The 22,218-nt window shown below is 37.0% G+C and overlaps 2 protein-coding genes across 8 annotated transcripts; one reads left to right on the top strand and one right to left on the bottom strand.

Annotated features, from left to right (window-relative positions):
* Positions 1–310: 310 nt before the first annotated feature.
* Positions 311–15,938, bottom strand: Sox100B. 2 transcript variants are annotated; one of them, XM_068299054.1, is made up of 3 exons: positions 15,869–15,938; positions 2,761–2,907; positions 311–2,295 (listed from the first exon to the last, which is right to left on the bottom strand). In XM_068299054.1, the coding sequence occupies exons 1-3, from the start codon at positions 15,871–15,873 to the stop codon at positions 927–929; spliced, it is 1,521 nt and encodes a 506-aa protein (XP_068155155.1). In that variant the 5' UTR covers positions 15,874–15,938; the 3' UTR covers positions 311–926. The 2 variants fall into 2 exon arrangements, with proteins under 2 accessions (XP_068155155.1, XP_068155154.1); XM_068299053.1 differs by lacking the exon at positions 15,869–15,938 and adding an exon at positions 11,083–11,461.
* Positions 14,930–20,443, top strand: dco (discs overgrown). Of its 6 annotated transcripts, none has more exons than XM_068299057.1 (4): positions 14,967–15,045; positions 15,631–15,709; positions 17,471–17,605; positions 17,904–20,443. In XM_068299057.1, exon 4 carries the CDS (start codon positions 18,012–18,014, stop codon positions 19,326–19,328), a length of 1,317 nt encoding a protein of 438 aa, XP_068155158.1. In that variant the 5' UTR covers positions 14,967–15,045; positions 15,631–15,709; positions 17,471–17,605; positions 17,904–18,011; the 3' UTR covers positions 19,329–20,443. The 6 variants fall into 6 exon arrangements, with proteins under 6 accessions (XP_068155162.1, XP_068155156.1, XP_068155158.1 ...); XM_068299056.1 differs by lacking the exon at positions 14,967–15,045 and adding an exon at positions 15,359–15,569; XM_068299061.1 differs by lacking the exon at positions 15,631–15,709 and having other exon boundaries at positions 14,930–15,045; positions 17,908–20,443.
* The last annotated feature ends 1,775 nt before the right edge of the window (positions 20,444–22,218 follow it).

Below are 22,218 nucleotides of genomic sequence, written 5' to 3'. Positions count from 1 at the left end.
TAGAGATTAAACTAGAAACAAATTCTCTATGTAAATGTAATTTAATAATAACATATGTAATTTTCAATACATTTTACACAACAAATTCATTCAATTTAATTAGACAAATTTATAATTCATTTACATACAAATAAAATAAACAAGCAGAGAAATATTCAAATTATCTATTTAAAATGAAAATAAAACAAATATTATTCGTTATTGTTACCAGAATGGAAGAACCATTAACCAATATTCATACAGATAAATTGCATTTCATTATGCAAGACAGAATATTCTTTTCTATGTATATAATCGATGAGCATATGTATATGTGGCAATTGGAAATGGTGGAAAGAAATAAACGAAAATCACAACGATTACATTAAATTGCACAAAATTGGCAAAAGGACCTCGAGCTATAACATCCACATGTACATATGTATACACTACAAACCACTTGAAGAGAACAGCACTTAATTTACCCTATCGATTTCAATTAATTATCGAAACAGTTAAGATTAAATAGCAAATCAATTTAAGGTAGAATTCGAAGTTAGTGTTAGCACTAAATGAGTCGCTGTACATTAATCCGATTTGAAAAGGTTAAAAAAAAGGTTTGAGTTTTAAACTCAAGATTGTAAGAGCATTTTAAATATGGAAAACATTTTCAAGATGATTCAAAACTAAACAGACAAAAACAATTATGAGTTTGAAAAATATTTGCAGTCGTTTAGGAACAATATATTTACAATTGCGTTGAACTCTATTCAAGTGGTTCGAAGTGTATGAGTATGTCCTGGACTATTCCATCCATGGACTCAGATCTAAACAGGAAGACGGAGTGTGAGCAAAGTAGAGTGAAGATGGTATACAAAGTAAGGAGTAAGGATGGAAGGGGGGCAAAGTAATAAAAGCTATGTCAACAAATGCGCAAATTAAGTAGCTTAGGGATTGACATAAGTGTAAGTGCCCCATAGATGATGCTGACTTGAATTTGGTTGTTGCTGTTGCTGTGGCTGCTGGTGTTGCTGTTCCTGCTCTGGTTGGCCAAGTGAATGCAATTGCAATTCCTGTTGCTGTTGCTGTTGCTGTTGCTGCTGCTGCTGCTGCTGCTGATGGCCCGGCGAAATTGCAGAAACAGGCAAAGGCAAATTAATTGTTGGGCCAGCATAGTGAGGACTAACAAAGTTGCCTCCATTTCCTTGACTTTGTGCTGTGTAGCCCATTTGCTCGTAGTAGGCAGTGCAATCCACTGGCACAGTAACTGTAGAGCTGGCACTCGAGCAGGCGGATGAAAGCGAAGCAGATGAATTCAGAGGAGGCGGCGAATGGTGATGATGATGATGATGCTGTGGGTGGTGGTGGTGGTTATGGCTCATCGAGGGCATGGGTAGCATTTGATCCATGAGATACTGGTCAATTTCCTTGGGATCAATGTCGTTGGCCGTTTTGTAATTTAAAGCACCATTGACGGTGGATGGTGGTGGAACAGCGACAGACTGCTGCTCCTCTGAGTCAGTTGGAAAGTTCACTGAAGTGGTTGGGGTGAAAGTGTAGCCCGGATGAAGTGTAGCTCTTGCCCCAGCATAGCTATAACTATTGATGTTCTCAATAAAATCCATTTCTTGAGCTGCTTGATTATTGTAATTTCCTTCACCCAAGGCAATATATTCTCTGCCCGCGTCCAGAAGAACTCCATAGTCATTGTTGCACTGGACACTCACTCCCCCATTGCTGGGTTCACTCAATTGACGAAGAAGCAAACTTGAACTACTGTTAAATTGTTTTGATGCTCCCGTGCCACTGCAGGGCGTATCGGGCGGAGTCAGGGACGACGATAAGGAACTGGTGGTGGAGCATGGAGAGTCGAGGAGTGCTCGCTCCGTTTCACAATTCAAGGATAGGCCCTGTTCCATTAGACTGGCAGCACAAGCATTGTTTAGGGATTTCATGAATGCCTCGTTGCTAAATACATCCGAGCTGCTGCTAGAGCCACCCGTGGGCGAACAAAGGCTTAGGCTTGAACTATTCAGTGCGCCATTATTCGCTTTTGTAGGCCGTCTTTGGCCATTGGAGGAACTTGAATTGGCCGTACGTTGTGTCCTGACTGTGGCTGCAGCACCACAGGAGTTCGATGATGATATGCCATCGTCCATGATTCCTCCTCCCCCTCCTGCACCACCCGCTCCCTGTTGCACTCTGGCCTTCTTTCGTCTCGGCTGGTATTTGTAGTCGGGATGCTCCTGTTTATGCGTCATCCGCAACTTTTCAGCGAATTCCATAAACGGTTTCTTATCGCTATCTTTCAGATTTCTGCAACATATTCAAAAACAAGGAAATAATCATGCTTTAAATTTATGACTTAGTCAAGTTGAGTCTCGTTTTGTTTTTTATGACCATACAAATTGGTTGATCAATAAATTGACAAGTTTTTCTAATTAACTGAGTGCGGATGCGTTAAGTCTTATCGGTTTAATTCCAAAGAGCTCCCATCCACACTTGAAAGGAAAAAAATTCTTATCGCGTGTCGTCAACGAATGCGATGAACTGTGAAATTTTTAATTTCATAACGAACTGACAATTTTATTACGAAAAAAATTCCGAAAATAAACGACCACACTATAAAACAGATTGTACATGATCATAAGTAAAATCTATAAATTGTCGTTGAGAATATGTAAAACTAAAATTAGCAGAGTAAGCAAATGAATTTATACTGCCAACCGACCAAATTAAATTAAGCCAAATCGTTATTCAGCTCCCAATTTCAATACTCACTTCCATAGTTTGCCCAGTGATTTGCTTAACTCGGAATTTTGAAGATGTGGATATTGCTTGGACATGACACGGCGAGCTGCCTGGGCCCAGACCATAAAAGCATTCATAGGACGTTTAATATGCTCCTTTTTGCGATCGGTGGGGGCTCTGCACATAACAAAAAAAAGGAAAAACAAATGCAAATATTAATTAAATATATAAGTAGTTCAATTAGCTGATTAATTTGCCCACATACTTCAATCAATATGACAAGGCAATTCCAATTTAATATACAGATATTCCCAATACACATTGCCACTTTGCCATTTTCATTGTTTTTATGCAATGTTTTTCTTTTTTGTTTCATTTCAATTTACATGTTGTGCTCGAATCCAAGCAATCAATGTATTCAATATGGTAAAGCAAATTCAATCAGAAAGATACAAATACACTTGGTGTATGTATGTATGTATGTGTGTGATAAATATCTCCAAGACACTCTATGCCTCTAATCCCTATGCCCAAGATGTGTCCCATTTTGCCACTGTCTCCTGTATATTGAATTATTTATCCTAAATCAACATGATCAGGCAAGAGATTTGTTAGATAAACCTTTCAATTGAGATGAACGTGTGCTGGTATGTGGGTGTTAATCTTGTGTGTGTGTGTGTGTGTGTGTGTGTGCTTGTGAAAGTATTTGATTTGCCTGGCTGCATTTTATGTTGGATGCCCTGATTCGAGTATCAAGAGGAGAAATGCTTTCAATCAAAGCGAATCAATACAGAGCCAGGTGTTTTCAAACTCTCCCAAAACACTTGAAATCTGGTCAAAGTAAAAACGAAAATTTAATCAAATAATGCAAGAAGGATATACGTAAATTTCATACACACAACAATGCAAAACATATATTCTTTATCCCATAAGAATTTAGCTCAATCTAATATCTTTTACTTTACTTTGAAAAATCTCTTAAATTTATGTATAAATCTTTTCCCCAACATTTGGCAACATTTGCAGAACAAATTCCTTTCTATAACTAGTAACTTTAATCTGGGTTTAGTTATTGGCAGACTTAAACTGTTAACATTTCTTTATAAGGATCCAGTGGGACATTATGTGGGGTGGGGATACTTTCTCCCGCCAGGTTCTTCCGTTCTCTTCAACTACATAGAAACATAACAATAATTGGCTTTCTATTACTTTACAAAGAGCCAACATTAGAAAACCTAATGAAACATAAATGTACGCAAAGGTGTAGTAGTTTCTGTTTAGTCAAGGGCAATGTCATCCGGTTTCGTTGGAGTCCTTTTTGCTGGGCTACTGTCTACTGTATTTTACCGCTGGGGCCGTTCTACGAATTGCGGACACACCTCCCATTTATGTATGTATGTATGTACACTGTACACATTTATTTGATTCTTCTGCGAATTCCACTGAAGTCATTCAGAAGTTGCTCATTCAAAGTCAATGTCACGTGAGCGAGTGCCCATTTCCACATGGCAAGAGAACAACACATGTCGAGATGGCAACAACAACCACTGAACAAATTTTCGAGTGGAGTGGAATGCTATTTCTCAGGAGAGGATAAAAAACGCCACTGACACTTTCAATTGCAAACTGAGCCAGTGCCACCCTTATGGGCTTATCGCTGTTTGGTCACCTTTTCGCTTTCTGGAATCGGGCCAGAAAGGAAAACAAATAGACCCAGAGAGTGAACTGCATCCGTTGGATGCATTTGAATTGCCCGCACAACAAAAGTGAGAAAAATGTCGTAAAATGGTGGTTTAGTGCGTGGGAAAATGTGTGACAAGCTACCTAAGTAAACAATCAGCAGCAGCAGCAGCAACAGCAGCAACTGCCTGCAATGCGGCGGCTGCAAATTGTTTACATTTGTATCTGTAAGATACATTTCAGTAAACTTGTGAAAACCATTTGAGTGATGCTGACTTTAGACGATGCCGATGCCGATGCCAATGCGCCGCTTCAATGCTAATTAGTGTCATTTGTCCTCAACTTTACATGAGCTTACAAATTGAAAATGGAAATTTTGTATCTTCAAAATTGTATTTTGTATCTGTAAATAGTCTGTACAACAGCATAGTTAAATCTATGAGGGAATTAGCCAATGCTCTGCAGACAATTTGAAATTTTCTTTTTCTCATTGCTGTGTCTGTTAATAACAAAGGGCGGCAAATGGTCCATTTGCCGATAAACAACTATAGCAGATGCAAAAAATGAGCAAGAAAAAACCAAAAAAAAATACACTAAATTCTTTGCAGTTCTTGCTCATTTCTCATATGCACAAGCTAACGGCCACTTGAAGATATCACTTAATGAGATTTACGCATCTTCAAATGCAACAACAACTAAAACAACAACAACAACAACAATGATGATGAAGACGTGCTTGAGTGCCAATTGCCGTCGAGGAAGTGCAGAGGAAAGGAGGAAATTCTTAGTCTGAAAACTGAATGCGCGAATGCAGCAAAAGGCGAACATCACTTGATTCTGATTAGCGTGCTGTCAAGCGTGAGAGTTGATTACATACAAATACATATACATACACACTTACAAAAGTACATGCAACATGTATGTATGCACATTTGCCCATACATACTTATTGTCTTAAAAGGCCACGGAAGGGGGAGGATGGAAAAGGGTCACAACGCCGACGATACCAACGGCAGATAACCAAAATCAAGTCGCCAGCATCCAAGTCCCGTCGATGGACCTGAATTTTGCCCCCTCCCGGTTGATATATATCTCTTTTTCCTTTTTCCATAATCGCTTCATAAACTGCGGCGAAGTTATAATTGAGTCCAGAGACCAGACTAAGGACGGACTATGAAGAGCTAAAGGACAATGTTGCAGATAAGTAAGTACTTATCACCAAGATCTGCCACAATTTTTGGTTTGACCAACAATCATTTTTTGGAATTGTAAACATTAAACTAATTTGCTTTACAAATAGCTTAGTGGCTTTGATTAAATTACGAAATCTATAATGGATTCATATCTTCTGATATTTTCTATATACTAATATATAAAATAAAGCTAAGCCTACCCATGATAAACTTAAACTACTGTCTCTCACTTTCCCTCTAGAACTTGTCTCTGCTTTATTTGAATTCAAAACGCGACACGAAATTTCCATCATTCATAAGGATGGCTATTGACATTTAAGCCAGCTTTTCCTGCAGGCAATGTTTCCTCTCATAACTTGGACAATCTATGGGCCAGGTGGTTAGCAGAATGACTGACTGCTTGGTGCAAAGAACAACAAATACTTAAAGCGGCAAGTATCGAATGGACTGACTTAAAACTCAGGCAGAGGAATATAGGAAAACTACAAAATCTAAACTTTGTATAGACTATAATACATATAACACTATATATTTTAAATTGAAGTGATATTTGAGATTATTGCTACTGCTTTCATTGCCGCGTGGAAAAAGGAGAACGGAAAATTTTTTTCGTATGAATCGAAAATTGTTGGATTTTCAAATTTTATTGGTTCGTTTTCAACCATTTTTTTGTCATCTCTGCAAATCTCTAATCCGACGCACTTGCCGCATCTATGAATGTATGTGTGTGTGTGTGTGTGTGTGGCTGGGATGTGGCGCACTTGTTAAGCTTTTACTTTTTAATTTAAGCCGCTCTTATCCGCCACTCCGCAAATTCGACGGCAACGGCGACAGCGACGTTGCTGCCACTTCCACTTCATTCAGGACGCAATTTTTTGCGGTGCTTGTTTGTTGTTGTTGTTGGGTGTGTGGGTGGTTTTCTTTTTTTTTTTTGTATTTTTGTATTTTTCCTCTTCTTTTTTTTTTGGCGCTTTTTTTTTCAATTTCCAAGTCAATTTATTTTTACAGCTAACGTCGACGTCGCACTCGAGAGTGGAGCACCAAAAAGGACACGAGGTTCGTATCGACAGTGACCATGCCATGAACTGGATAGGCGTGAACGAAGCTGATAGTGATGGTGAATCGTTGTCGGCCGATAGTCCTAGGCCATGGCCTCATGGTCCTGGCACCCCATATTCCCATATTGCATTGAAGTGGAAGAGGAGAGAATATCCGATGACTGGGGCAATGGAGAAGAAAAGGGAATGGACGTATTGGGCACACAATGAAGAGGAGAGCACAATGGCTTTATATTGGTGGTGCTTTTGTTGACGCTCGGTGGTGGTGGTGGTGGTGGCGCTTTTATTTGGGCAACTACAATCAATGTTTAACGATGTAGACCATATGTCCCTGACATTTGATTTTATAAATGTCATGGAGCTGCCCAGAATCAAGACTAGGATCAAATGACACACTTGTCGATAAAGGATATTAGGTTTGCATAAGGCAATGCAAAGGCAAAGGATTATTAAGAGAAGATACAATCTTACTAGTTATTCCAAGTTATCAGAAATATCTCAAATCGTTTTCTAAATCCAAGTCAAAGTTTGAATTAGGGAAAATTGAATCTTGTCTCATACTATGCCCACCTTTACATACACTCAAAGGCCACAATCATGAACACACAGCGAAAGGATATCCCGCAGGGTCAGATACTGATTCGTCCTTTTAAGAGTGTCATGTCAAGCGGTTGTTTCTGGCAACACGAGCTTTGGGGAAAAGCTTTTTTGACTTATAAAATATGCTCCAAATTTCACGCGAAAAAAAATATATTTTACCCTCAACATAAAAATAAAAATTTTACTGGTACAGAAAGGGGGAAATGTAAAACTCAATTTAGCCAACTCGATGATCCACTTCATTTCCGTCAGACTGATAGCTGGATTTAAGTATTTTGTATGGATGATTTGACTCCCCCCATTGGGGCAGATGACTGCCTGCCTACAAATCCAACCAAGTGCCAAACTCCTGGCCCATTGTCACTCATCTGCTTCCAAAAAGCGCTTCGACTTGTAAATTGTTTTGTGAATTTTCAGCTACAGCTAAAGCTACAGGAGGCCGTTGGCCCAAAAGTATATGCAAAAATCTATGCAGACACGTGAAAATTCTGAAAATCCCCACCAGCCCACGCCCATTCTGTGGTCCTTGGCCACCACCAAAATCAATATTTGTCTTGTAAGCCGCACGTGTATCAAACTTGTGTGGCAGAAACTGGAAACTTTTACCCGGACCAGAGGAACATGTTCATTCGAGTTGTTCCGAATCAGCCTCACAGCCGTCAGGACCAAGCCGTTCTCATGTACAGTGACAGCAAGTGATTAGGGTAAAATTTAGAAGGCAAATTCAACTATTAAATATTGAACAATTTAGATCCGTTCATTAAGGAACTACAAGGGGATATTATAAATTAATAACATGGATGTAAAGACATCCTATATATTCTATTATTGAGTAACATTGAATTCGATTAAGATATCCCAAATATTTGCCATTGAAGATTTGGAGAGGCAGCTGATTAGATATATTTAAAAGAGATGGCTAGGATATAAGCTCTCTCTTGTGATACAATTTAAAGGTAGGTACATTTTGTTAACCATTACTTTTGGAAATGATTCCATATCCCAAGAAGTCGAGCTACTTGGAGGAAGAACAACATTATGTGTACACAAGATTTGTCCCACTGTAGAAAAGAGTTGATGTTGATAAAGGATATTGTTGAACCCCGTTCGTTGTAGCGGTGAGATTCTCCGACTTATTTTGAAATGTAAGTGAAGTGTATTAGTTTAGGCCGCCCACAGACTGACTGATTTGACTCTGACTTGTGGACTATGTAAATGCGTTGTGGTGTGACTTAGGGGGAAGACAAAAAGACAAGACAGAAAAATCATGCTATGTACATAGTGGAGTAGTTCTAACTTTGATGATATCACAACCAATTCGAACTCCCCGCCACCTGGATGTTATGACAACATGAAAAAACACCAGATAAGCAATAAATTATTTATAATGTCGCCCAATGTCTGCTTGAAACCACCCCAAAACTTGGTCTGGGAACGTCTTATCTAATCGTGAAGTAAATATAGAAAGGAGCGCATAAAAATTAAAGCTATTAGCTCGAAAGGGTTTTCGAATCCCCAACACAACTCGCATCGCACATGGGGAGCAATAGGGGAGTCCATCTTATACATAAGTGGGTAGAGTAGAGTGTAGTCTAAACATTAGGCAATAATACACAAAAAATAAAAAGAATAATTAAATAAAAGTTAGGAACGCTGCAAATTGCTCAAGTGGTCAGCCAATAATATTCCCAACACTCTGTATTTTTTTTTGTGGTTTCGTTTATTTATTTGCTTATCAAATTTTATTTTATTGGACTATAAGTTCTCAAAGAATGATTCATCCCATATTGATTTAACTAAATTAAACAAATGAACATTTTTATAGGTGTTCTTTGCGGTTTCAAAATTAACAATATTCTCTCAGTCACATGAGAAACATGTTGTGCGCAATAGATTTTATATCCTTCACATGTTTTTTACCCCGAACCTGATTCGGATTGATTGACATTTGACCTTATCTTGATTTGATTTGATTTTGATTCCTAAGAACCGTAGGCAAAGGTTTTTTGGATAAAGGATATAGAACTATTACACGAAAGAGACATTTTCGACCCCTTAAAGTAAATATATTCTTGATTAAAATAAAATGGGTCACAAAAGATAAATATATTTTCAAAACAAATCAATATTTTCAGAAGAACAAGCTTCTATAAAGTCAAGAACTTGTCTGCAAATGACATGCAAAACGTTTAAGAGCATAAAAAGTAATATAAATCTTATTTTTCCATATTGAGGAGTCATCTTCATACACTACGACCATGGCGAAAGTGTGTGTAGATTCATAAAAAAATAATATTTAAAGAAAAATACTGCATAAATCATAAGGTAAACAATTTCTAGTGTGACTTTAAAAAGGGTTGAGTGGGCTGGCGGGGCTTAGGGGGAGAGCCAAGACTCTTGTGTAGACAAATAAAGAAAAGGAAATGGAAATGGCGCTCATATCCTTGTGCAAACACACACGTGCTTATGACAGCGCATTTTGCCAGCAAAGCGTTTCTAGCCAAGGATGTTTATCTGCTATGACCAACTGAGTTGAGCATTAACCCTGATAAGCAACAAAGCAGAGCGAGGAAACGTACTAACTCAGATAAGGCAACAACAAGTTACATACATAGTTAAAGGCAGTAATAATGAGAAAGCAAAATATTATACAGAGACATAGAGAGAGAGAGAGAGAGAGAGACCATTGCTAATTATTGAGCAAACCTAAAGGTAAGCCTAAGGATCAGAGGCATGGAACCGCAATTTGCATTCTCACGACATGATCAAAATTTTGTCCTGCACCATCTCCATCATCATTATTGGCATAGTCATCATCATTATCAACATCTTCCGGCACCTTCTCTGTCAAGTGTCAATTTGCAGTGCTAACTGTCAACGGCAACTGTAGGTTTCGTTACATATGTATGTATGAATGGATGTATGTAAGTATGTATGAAGGTATGTATGTATGTTTCTGTATCTGTATTCACCTTTAGGTCTTTCCCTATCTCCTTTTATTTTTTGTTCACACACTCCCTCACCTGACTCTTGTTGTGGTTCACTTTGGGTTTTGTCTCCTCCTCTCTTTCTCCACCTTGTTAGCAGTTAGCATCTTAACGCTAAAAACATATTTATTCGCTTTCCATGCCTGAATTGATTTGTCGTCTTCATATATTGAACATGATTCTTCGTCACTTTTATAATACATACATGTGTACTATACGAATACATAGAAAATATACAATACATATTTACGACATGTCTATGTATTGCATTGTATCTTGTATCTTTTTTGTTGTTGTCTTCATATTTTTGTTATTGTGCTTCCCCTTAAGAAAACACCATTTTGTTGGTCTCTCTCTCTCTCTCTCTTTTTCTTTTTCTGCCTCGTTTCATCTCTTTCAGATCGACCACAATATATCTACATATTTATGTATTCAGATACATATTTATGTATCATATTACTTTAATATTTGCCAAGCCAATTTAAAGTTATGGTTAGCCTTTTTGCAGTTTTGCAGCTCATTTAAACTTTTTCTAAGAATTATGTGAAATATTCTGAGTTTTTATCAAGGGGATATATTAGGTAAATCCCGTCCTAATTAGCGAGATATTATCTCTGAAACTGCACAAATTTTAGAGTCCCAGAACGTTATATCCTCTGCCTGTGCTGAGAGTCCTTAACCTTCCCCCTCCGTTTAAAACTTGAATACTTGAAAGACGATTGTAGCAGCAACTATTTTGTCTTTTCCTACTCTTTTTTGGAAATCTAACGAATTCAAATTACAACTTCCTGTAATATCCTTTTTCGATTCCTTTCTTCAAATATTTCAACTTACTTCGCAGATGCCTGAACCAGATTCCAATCATAGCCCTCGAGAACTTTCATCACGGCACTGGTTATACGTTCATCCTCTTTACGTCCACCTTGACCGGCAGCACGTTTCTGTTCCGCCTTAAGGGCATAATTGGCCAGGACCAAAGTCTCCACTGGCTTGACGCGATCCGCTACGTTCTTGGAATTTTCACTCATTTTCAGAGTATTGATTTGTTTTTGTTTTTACTAATGATTATTTCCTGGTTTGTTTTCTTTTTCTGCCAATGTAGCTCAACCACCGTCGGTAACTGACAACATCAATTTTTAGATCACTCAGTCCACCAACGAAAATAGCGAACACAAATTTATCTTTCTAGGTTTTCCTAAGCCGACGCGACGCAGTTCACATTCAAACAGCAACTGATCTGGCGCCCAAGTCCAAAAGATGAGCAAGCCCCCCAAGAAAAAAAAAACCATATAAAAGACGGCTCGGTGCTCGGTGTTCGCTTCTCGGCGATCGTGAGATCATACGAAAGCAAAGATAAGCCAAGGCTTCAGTGGTTGGTTGCTTGTTGCTCCCTATTGTGGGTGTGTGGAAGGGGGAATGTGGGGCCGTTTGGTAGGGGCAACTAACTGGAGCCGACGATACGCTACGGGGACACAAATAAAAATAACGCTACGCGTGTAAACATTAACATATTCGTGTGAAATTAGGTGGCCCTAGAGCACCTAAGATCGGTAAGAAATAAAGAAGTTAAATCGAAAAGGAGGACAGAGAGCAATATGGATTTATGACACCGACGTGAAAGGGTGGAAACCCACTTGTTGCAGCTGCATTTCAAAGGGACAAGAATGCAGTTAACTGGGGTAGGATCGAAGTCAGACATCAAGGCAGTGGATAAGATTATTCCAGTACTATAAAAGGATTGAAAATAAAGAACAAGATGATGAGAACTTTCTCACTTTCTAAAACTTATGCTAGAAATCAAGTCTCTCTCAACTAGAGTCAAGTGCCTTTCCCAAAGGCATAAACAGGTCCTGGCAGTGTTGAGCAGCTAGAAAAGCTAAATACGCCTTGGCTGTCCCCCTTGATTGAATCCTGGCTACGATTTTAATATTTCCTCTGATTGCTAACGATATGTAATTTGGACTATGCTCAAAGATCATTAAGGGGTCCAAAAGGACAAAATGTTAAGCTCGTCTTCTATATAGCTTTCTGTATATAGGTATATTTTGTTGATCGATCATTTAACCGCCGTGCACCAGTTATCTACCGGTAAATGTCGAACGACATAAACAAAATGGATATCAAAATCATAAAAAATTTAAAAACTGAAATCAAATCTCGAGAAAAACGTTTCGTTTCCCCCACTACTCAAAAAAACTGGATGCTATTCATTTCATGGTCGTAAAAATTTAGAGTGATATTTTTTTTTTTTCTCTTTTGTTTTCCAGCCAGTTTCAACTGGAAGTAATATGTATCTAGAAAAATTATCCATACAATCGTAACTTTTACCCGGCATGTTTTGTCTCTATTGGTGTTTTTTTTTTTTTTTTTTTTACAACTTTATAATTTTTACAACTCAATTAACTTTTTTTCCCCTTCATTTCTAAAACGCCGACAGCCCCTAAACCAAAACTAAACACTAAAAAAAACCAAAAATGCATAAACGAAATCATAAATACCTAGTAGAATTCAGATACTTCAAATGAGCATTTTATGTGATAAAAAAATCCCAAATAAAAATGCTATACACCAAGTCAAAGAGTCGACTTTAAGTTACCATGAAAATGCAAAACTTGGTCAAATCGTCTTGGAATGATATCAAAAAATAGTGAGCAAAGTATTACCTTGATTTGTATGGTTTTCAAGATACCAAAGTAAGTTGGCTATATACAAGCTTTAAAATATTTTAAGAATGATAAATACGACCAAATTATTTATATTAGAAGGGAATATACCCTTTATTTATCTAAATGAACGCAGGGTATCATAACAAAAGTCAAATCTAGTATTGGCATTTTGGTGTTATTTTGGTTTTTTCTTCTTCTTCTTTTTGGTAAGTGTCATAAAAGGCATCAAAATGGAAATTATTCGCCTTTATATAGTAGTCGGTCTATAGGCACATAAAATATGGCTCCATAGTTCGCTGAACTGACCGACTGCATCAACTGGAACTAGAAAAAAATTAATAAAGCGCCTGCCTCTAGGCAGCAGCCAACAATTTGACGGCAAAGTTGAAAGTAACTTGTTGATAAACCCTCTACTATGTGCAAAATAAAAACAAATATTAAAGTAAAAAAAAATATTTTGAATTAATTAAAAATATTTGCTTATTTGCTGCTTGGCTGATGGTTTCATAATCAAATTGGAGCAGAACAGAGAGAAAGGTCGCCAATATCGGTCGGCAATGCAGCTGGAGGCACAGACGACAGACGGAAGGCAGGAATCAGGAGACAGATGACATACAAAAAAAGTTGGGTAGCTCAACGCAGCGGATGCGATGAGCCCGCTTGACAATTTCTGACTTGGCATGAAATCGTATTATTTGATCTAAGCCGACAACCTACTATATGCCAAATACATACATATACGTACATACATATGTATACATATATAGCGAGACATCTTAAACGAAACCAAATGGTCGTTAGAAATACTTGCAAGAATTCTGCCAGAGAATCAGCGAGAGCAACCAATTTCGATTCCAAGCTCTGCGACAACATGTGTTCCGGAAATATTTAGCAAAACAACAATCGGAAAAGATACATACATAGAGATATAAACAAAAAAGAGAAACATTAATTCCATATGTACGTATGTAGATATGTAGATACATATGTATACTGAGAGAAAAAATATTAATATTTCAGATCATTTAAGCCGAATCGAAACCCTTTGCTTTTTAACTGGTATTTAGCTTGACCTTTAATCATTCAGGTCTGAGATTTTTGTGCAGATAGGCTACTAGCCCTATTTGTCTACTCATTTATATAGATTGGTTAATGCTCTTTGCTGTTGAAGATATCGGTGGCACAGGCATAGGACCAAAACTATAATACTCGGCAATAACAAAAATTGTTGAGCACCTTTCTCTCTCTGCATATTTATGTGCATTCACACGTCATTTTGTTTTACCTGTTCCCACCGATACGTTCGAAACCTGACTTGTCCCTAATCAAGCCAGCATAGGGCCTGTTGCAATGAAGAAACAAAACATTTATTTTCGGGGTTTTAACGCCAATTAGAAGATCAACATTCACTTTGAAGGACAGAAACGAAAATCGGTAAGAAAGTAAAAATACTAGCTATGGGCCCCGAGCTGACTTAGTCCGGCACTGACTTGACCATCGGGTCGCGACGATATGCCATTGGCCGATCGCTAATGAAACTTTGTCTGTGTGTGTGCATTTATGTTTGTAAGAGCTGTAAATTAATTTAGCCTAGATCGCAAACAACTGCCAATCAGAAGCTGTCAGAGGCGTTCGTTAGATATTGGTGTAAGAAAACAATATAAAATCAAAACCTTTTACATTTTCTGTGGGATAAATCTAATACGATTATAGTTCTATCGTGAAAATCTGTTGTTGCTGTTGAAAATTTCTTGCAAAATTCACAATACATACATTTTGAGAAGTTTTTTCCTTAGCATGAAAGAAAAATACACAAAATGATGATTTATTATGAGGCACAGTTTTTGTATTGGAACCATAAAAAACATTTTAAGAAACGCTCCCTTTTTAAAATTTTTCAACCCCGCCGCGGACTTGTTGTGGGGCGCCACCGTCGAGCCGCGAGTTGTTTGCGAGCGCTGTTATCGAACCATGAGCGAACTCGCGAGCATTGCGTGGTCGAGCGGCGAGAAAATGTTATCGATAACACTGTAACACTGTAACCTCTTGAATTCGCTCGAAGCGAATTAATGCACCAAATTATAAAATTGCAAGTCAAATAATAAATAAAAGCACCAAATTCATGTAAAATGTAAGTGATATCTGTAATTCAATGTGTGTATAAATGTGTAATGTGCGCGTCCCAATTATATCTGCGTAAACTATGCATAACAAAGGCCTCAAAAAGATTTCATTTGGGGCCACAGCCAGCCACTTTTTTGCAGTTGTAGTGGTGTGAAAACGCTGAAACAGTCTGGCTAGCAACGTGCTGCCTGTATAAACAGCTCAAGAGCAAGCGAGACATCTATACATATGTGAGTGTTGTGTTGGTGTGTGTTTGTGTGTGTGTCAGGGCGAACGACTCGCATAAGTTTTAGTTTTCCTTTTAATAAGTTTTTTATGTCGCAGTCTTCGATTCAATTTGGATTAATGCTTCTAATTCTTTCAAACAATTTTTCGGAACGTTTTCCAATTTTTTTGTTTGTGATTCGCATTTTTTCAACGCCTACACATATCGGATGAATTTGCATCCTTCACATAATCCTAATTGCCATATGTGTGCAAAATGTGTAATTAATGCAAATATGAATAATGCAAAATGTATTTTGCTATCGGGTATATTAACGTGATTATAAAGCGGAAGTTGAAAATCCTATTGAGTTTTCTCTGTTTTCAGTTAAAACAAAAGAAAAGGCAAGAAATAAAAAGTGAAAATAACGGAATCGGCACACGGATACCCCCCAGAACTGGCCAAGGTAGGCGCCAACCATCCCCCGTCTGAGTTTCCTTAAACGCCATTGCCACCTTCACTTATCAGAAAGTTAACTGCATTTTTTTCCATTGTCGTCCTTGCCGTTGATTTGTTACGATGATAAATTATCCGATTGGTTGTTTATACAAAAAAGTTCTCTCACCCCATAATTCGACTCCATTGTTTTTCTTAATCTTTTTTTATGCGGATACTTAGGGCCGAAGTAATTACCGTTTGCCACAGAAATAATAAAAAACCTTCATTTGATTTAAATTATTCTCAATTCCAATTAGGAGACTTTGGTTTACTATTTCAGACTGTAAAACAAAAATCCATCCCTGGAATCACGTATATACGTATATATGTTTATTTATCGCCGAATCTCCTTTGTTCTCTGCAAATATGTTTTTGCGGAAGTCTTTGGCCGCCAACGCAACACATGCAACCGCTTTACAATTGTAACAAGTAGATAACCAATCAATTCTTAAAGATTCGACTAATGGAATACTCTTCCAAAAAATCATCTCCATAAATAAGTTCGATCAGCTGTTGTTGTTTTGTGAGATTCTCTTGACAAGTGAACAAACTATCGGGAGAGTGACAAAAAAACAAGGAGCGAAAGAGAGTGTGAGTGAGAAACAAAGTGAGTGTCGTCACCGCCTCTCGCCTGCGCACCTGGCTAAAAAGACATCAACTAGAACGTGTTTAAAAAAATGTAAAAAAAAAACCTCGACACTGAAAAAAACGGTACATTTTGGTAAATGAAACCCAGTGACGCGACAAACGCAACCTGAAAAGTGTTAAATGAATCAGAATCGGCACGAAGCATCAAACAACAACACAAGTGCCAGTGCCAGTGCCAGTTTTTGAGGTTAGAATGCTCCCCAGAGCTCCCCTCTGTGTTTCTACTTCGATGTGTCTCCCACTCTCTCTCTCGTTCTCTCGCTCTTGCCTCTTAAACTCTACAGGTATGTGGGATAGAGAAAGAAATGCGTGAGCGGGCATTAAAAGAAAGCAAAAGAATAGATAAAGAGAGAAAAAGTGTAAATAAAAGACAAAAGTGCAAGAAAGCAAAAACAACAAACAAACAGTTTGAGCAGTCTTTTGTCACGCACATACAAACAATATACATATGTACATATATGAGTGTATGCATGTAGGGGTATTATTTCGGGCAAAGTGAAAACTTTCTGCTGCACATTTATTTGTTGTCTTGTCTTTCTTTTCTATCTCCTCCCACCCATGAATCTATGTACAAACTTACATATACATTTATATCTCTCCGTATGTACATATGTATAATGGGCTTACTGTCATCCACCTCCCCCTTCTATCCTAACAATTAAGCGGCATTTTTATAGCCACCAAGTTTTTTTTGTTTATTTCTTCTTCGTTCGTTTTTATTTACTTTAAAGTCTAATTAATACACTTCACTCACACACGCACATATTTTTTTAACCTGCGTTAGTGCAATATTTATCGTGTTTGTTGGTTTTGCCCCTTTTGCAATTTTTAAGCCGATTCATTCACTTAATGCTAAAGTCGTCATTTGTTTTGTGTTTTTTTTTTATTGCTTTATTGTTAAGTTATTTTAAGAATTACTCTGTTGCTGGGACACTGACTTACACTGTGCAACAAAACAAACATAGAAAACCTTTTACGTATAGGTTCTAGAATCTGTAAAAGGAACCAGCAACATCAACAACAATTCTTCTCTTTGAAATGTAAAAAATTGCATGTAATATTTCTTTTTTAACAATTGCAGTGCAACATTGGCAGGTGATTCAGCTCTCTTGACTGATTCGACGACGAGAACGTCGCGGCCAACATAAAGCCTCTTTTTTGGCGACTGTCTGGAATATTAATTGATACAACATTTTGGACAACAGGACATCGCCAGGTGCTTATTTGAACCCAGACATTTAAATGTACAGTGAAAGCTTTTATTTCTATTGCCACAATGGGTTATGTTAAAATGAACTTGAAGTATATCTAATAAGCACCTCACTCTAAGGAGTTGTTGCACATCTAAGAGCAATTTCGTGGTAACCAATCAATTACCTAAGTTATGTCCCCTCATTGTGGAAGTGGGCGGAAAACGTGTTGCGCAGTTATATGGTTATAGAAGCTTTCACTGTACAAAAATGTGACATTTGCATAACGCATATTGTTGATCCTATTTTCCACCCTCACAACAGGCAGGCAGAGCACGTCGCCGTGTTAAAACCGCTAGAGCAGCACAAGAAGTAGCTCCGATAGGAAGAGTAACTTTAACGACACAATTACACACACACAGAGCAGACAAAATGGAACTGCGTGTAGGCAATAAATATCGACTAGGTCGAAAAATTGGCTCTGGATCCTTTGGTGACATCTATTTGGGCACAACTATTAATACAGGCGAAGAGGTGGCTATAAAATTGGAATGCATACGCACTAAACATCCACAATTGCACATAGAGTCAAAATTCTATAAAACGATGCAAGGTGGCATTGGTATACCGCGAATTATTTGGTGCGGCAGCGAGGGCGATTACAATGTTATGGTCATGGAACTGTTGGGTCCCTCATTAGAGGATCTGTTTAATTTTTGTTCCCGTCGCTTTTCACTCAAGACGGTTCTCTTGTTGGCGGATCAGATGATATCGCGCATTGACTATATTCACTCGAGAGATTTCATTCATCGCGATATAAAACCTGATAACTTCTTAATGGGCCTGGGTAAGAAAGGCAATTTGGTCTATATCATTGACTTTGGATTGGCCAAGAAATTCCGTGATGCCCGCTCCTTAAAGCATATCCCGTATCGGGAAAACAAGAATCTAACTGGCACAGCTCGCTATGCTTCCATCAATACACATCTGGGGATTGAGCAGTCGCGACGTGATGACCTTGAATCGCTTGGCTACGTTCTGATGTATTTTAATTTAGGTGCCCTTCCCTGGCAGGGTTTGAAGGCCGCCAATAAGCGTCAGAAATACGAACGCATATCGGAGAAAAAGCTCTCCACATCGATCGTGGTGCTCTGCAAGGGATTCCCCAGTGAGTTTGTCAATTATCTAAACTTCTGCCGGCAGATGCACTTTGACCAGCGTCCCGATTACTGCCATTTGCGTAAGCTATTCCGTAATCTGTTCCATCGACTGGGCTTCACCTATGACTATGTATTTGACTGGAATCTGCTCAAGTTTGGTGGCCCCCGAAATTCGCAAGCTATCCAACAAGCGCAAGACGGCACAGATGGTCAGCAGGGTCAACAGGATGCAGCGGCCGCAGCAGCTGCAGTAGCAGCAGCAGCCGTCTCACATCAGCAACAGCACAAGGTCAATAATGTGACCATGGCCACGGCTGGCGGGAGCACACAACAGCTGCTCGGCGGAAGCTCAGGGGCAGGTCAAACACTTGCCATGCTTGGCGGAAACGGTGGCCAACTGATTGGTGGCGGCAACAATGGGCTCAATATGGATGACTCTATGGCGGCAACAAATTCATCGCGACAGCCTTATGATACCCCAGAGCGTCGACCTTCAATACGCATGCGTCAAGGGGGTGGTGGTAATGGAGGAGGTGGTGGAGGAGGTGGAGTTGTAGGTCTTCAAAATGATGTACGAAATGCTAAATAATATTTTATTGTTTAAATGTAGGGTTAGGACACTAGAGAAGCGAAGCTATCCAATATCAATATGACGAAGATGAATCACACGATGACAAAGCGATATTGCGATACTTTCGCAGCTCTATTGAACTTTCGCTATGTAGAGATAAAAATTGGCAAATTACACACATAGAATATATAGACCCATATATTACTATATATATTCATTCATATATATATATGTTTATATATATCTATGTATATATATATATATGCTTTATGGCGGTATACATGTTTGAATGTAATACAAGGTGGACCTGGTCCCTCCCTCACCCATCGTACATTCATACACCCACACACAGACCCACACAAAACACACATGTATACATGATTTTTTTTGTACATTTTCATTTGTTCTGCTACTTTGTATGTGTAGAAAGGGCTTAGATTAATATAATTATATATACGTCATAATATATAATTTTAGTTGGGGAACCTTTGTTGAAAGGCTGCCAGAAAGTAAAACCATGATACATTTTATTGATCATGAAAGCGTCAAAAAATAGGAGGACAAATTAATAAGAACAGCAGGCAATATATATATATATATATATATAATATTAAGTTGATCGACCTATCGACAACAAGAACAACAAAATTAATGTAAAGCATAGAAACTATAAAAACATTCTGAACATTTTGCTGTTGCATTTAAGGTAAGGAAATCAGAAATCAAACTTCAAATGTTTAGCATTTCTTTTTGATATATGCATTATATCACACTTACAAATTTTGATATATTGATTAAATACATCCAATCGATATACAGAATACATTTAATGCAAAGCTCATTAAACTCACTCCTCCAACAGAACAAAAAACGTAAGCAAAATTTATATTAAATGAAGAAAACAAAACAAAAAAAAAAAAAGAATATAAAATTAATATTTAAACCATTATGTTTGATTTTAAGTATATAGATGCAGCAGATATATGGACAAATCGACTTCATTGATTGTCCCTAACTTTAGCCTATAAACTTAGCCCTAATACAAATCGAAAATGAAAACAATTCAAGAATACTACAGAAACACATACACACACTGTTTAAGTTAAGATAAAAAATAAAAGTTATATTACGAATGTCTAAGCTGCTAATGATTTTGATCCGACTTTGTAACGAATTCGTTATTGAATCGCAGTATTTCCCACTCGCACATTTTGTTTTTTTTTTTTTTTATATATATCATTATTGTTTAAAATGTAAATATACTCTTGCAGAAAGGAAATATTTGAATTCTAAAATATATTTATGTATAAATTAGCTCTGCAGATTTGGTGACTTTTTTCGATTTTCTTGTGTAATAAAATTGTTCTGCTAGAAAAGCATCTTATTTGCAAGAGTATATAGTAGGAAGATCTACGCTTCAGTCGTATATAGCCCAACCATCTCTGGTTTTGTTTTTGAGTTCAATTTGGTTTTTGCAATGCATTCTCTTTATATTATATATATATATACATATATATATTTGTAAGAAGCACCTTCTGGTTTAGCTTTAAGCATCACTCTTAAAATTGTTTTTGTTCCCCTCCAACCCGCCCTTATCCCATATTAAGTTACGATATAAAATAATATAAAACATATATGTATCTTGATACCTGCTTTATAATACTTTTGTGCTCATGTGTTCATGTCGTTTCTGCGCATTTCTCAAATAGAAAACAAAAGCAAGAACTTGTAACTAATTTTGCATTCAACTTTTTTCATTAAGTCTCTTTCAACAAACATAAGAGACCGTCGTCAATAGGCATTAAAATTATGTAACGCTAGCCAATAAATTGTAGCTATAATATGAAATTTGTTTATAAGTAATATCAAACTATTAAAAGAAGAAAAAAAAAAAAAATAAAACCACAAAAAAAAACAAAGAAACAAAAAATAATTTAAATTCTAAATGCGCCAAGTAAATGGATGTCGAGACAAAAGATATAAGTAAGAAAATTACAAAAAAAAAAAACTTATAATATAAAATAAATACAGAAATGGAAACATATTCGTAAACAGGCAAACCACTTGACACAAGGCAACTAATGCAAATATTATTCTATATATATTTATATATATATAAATATATTTATTAGCCTAACTTAAAAGCAGACAATTAACGGTAAAAAAAAATAACAAGACAAATTTGAATAAAAACTGCATTACGTGATATGTCTTAAAACAAAAAATGTATGCTTTTCCTTTCTGGTTTTGACTTTTTGAATTCTAGTTTAATAATTTAAAATGATTCTGTTTGAACACGCCTTGTAACTTGACCAAATGCTGTATACAGGTTTATCTCCATTTGATTTTAATCAATTTGAATGAATTACCGTTAGATAGAGCATCCACAAATGAATAATGAATCAAGCCAAACTGATGATCCTAAACTCTTATTCATAAGTCCAAGTAAGATAAGAGATAAATCGATCAATCCAATCAATTCAAGGATTTCTTGGAATTAGGAAAGTCTGGTGTATTCGAAATTAGCACATTGAATATTTAAGCACATACACATCCATTTAATATACAACTATTCATAACTTTAATGAGTGTACATAGAAAATATTCAAGAATTAATTAACATACAAACCATTTTTATTCGCAAAATAACATACATATATAAATACAAATAATGCAAGAAATTAATAAATAAATTTGATATGTAAGCGACAAACGGCAAACATAGAAAACGTAAAAATTTAATTAAAACCTAACTAAATGACAAGACAACACACAAAAAAAGAAAAGAAAGAAAAACAATAAAACATAACAATCTCGAAAATGGTATTGAGGCACTTTTGAACCATTTTTTGTAATATTAAAATTAAATGTGTATGTATATTGATAATAGAATTTTTGGAAACTAATG

The sequence above is a fragment of the Drosophila tropicalis genome, unplaced genomic scaffold, assembly GCF_018151085.1.
Source record: "Drosophila tropicalis isolate 14030-0801.00 unplaced genomic scaffold, ASM1815108v1 contig_878, whole genome shotgun sequence".
NCBI classification, from domain to species: Eukaryota; Metazoa; Arthropoda; class Insecta; order Diptera; family Drosophilidae; genus Drosophila; species Drosophila tropicalis.
The sequence above is the reverse complement of the archived record's forward strand: the minus strand, read 5'-3'. Positions and strand labels throughout refer to the sequence as shown.

Coding starts and splice junctions, on each gene's coding strand:
- Sox100B (XM_068299053.1), bottom strand. CDS start 11,276: ATGAGTGAAAATTCCAAGAACGTAGCGGATCGCGTCAAGCCAGTGGAG. Junction 2,908..11,082: donor CTGGTTCAGGCATCTGCGAA/GTAAGTTGAAAT, acceptor TGTTATGTGCAG/AGCCCCCACCGATCGCAAAA. Junction 2,296..2,760: donor TCACTGGGCAAACTATGGAA/GTGAGTATTGAA, acceptor AATATGTTGCAG/AAATCTGAAAGATAGCGATA.
- dco (XM_068299061.1), top strand. CDS start 18,012: ATGGAACTGCGTGTAGGCAATAAATATCGACTAGGTCGAAAAATTGGC.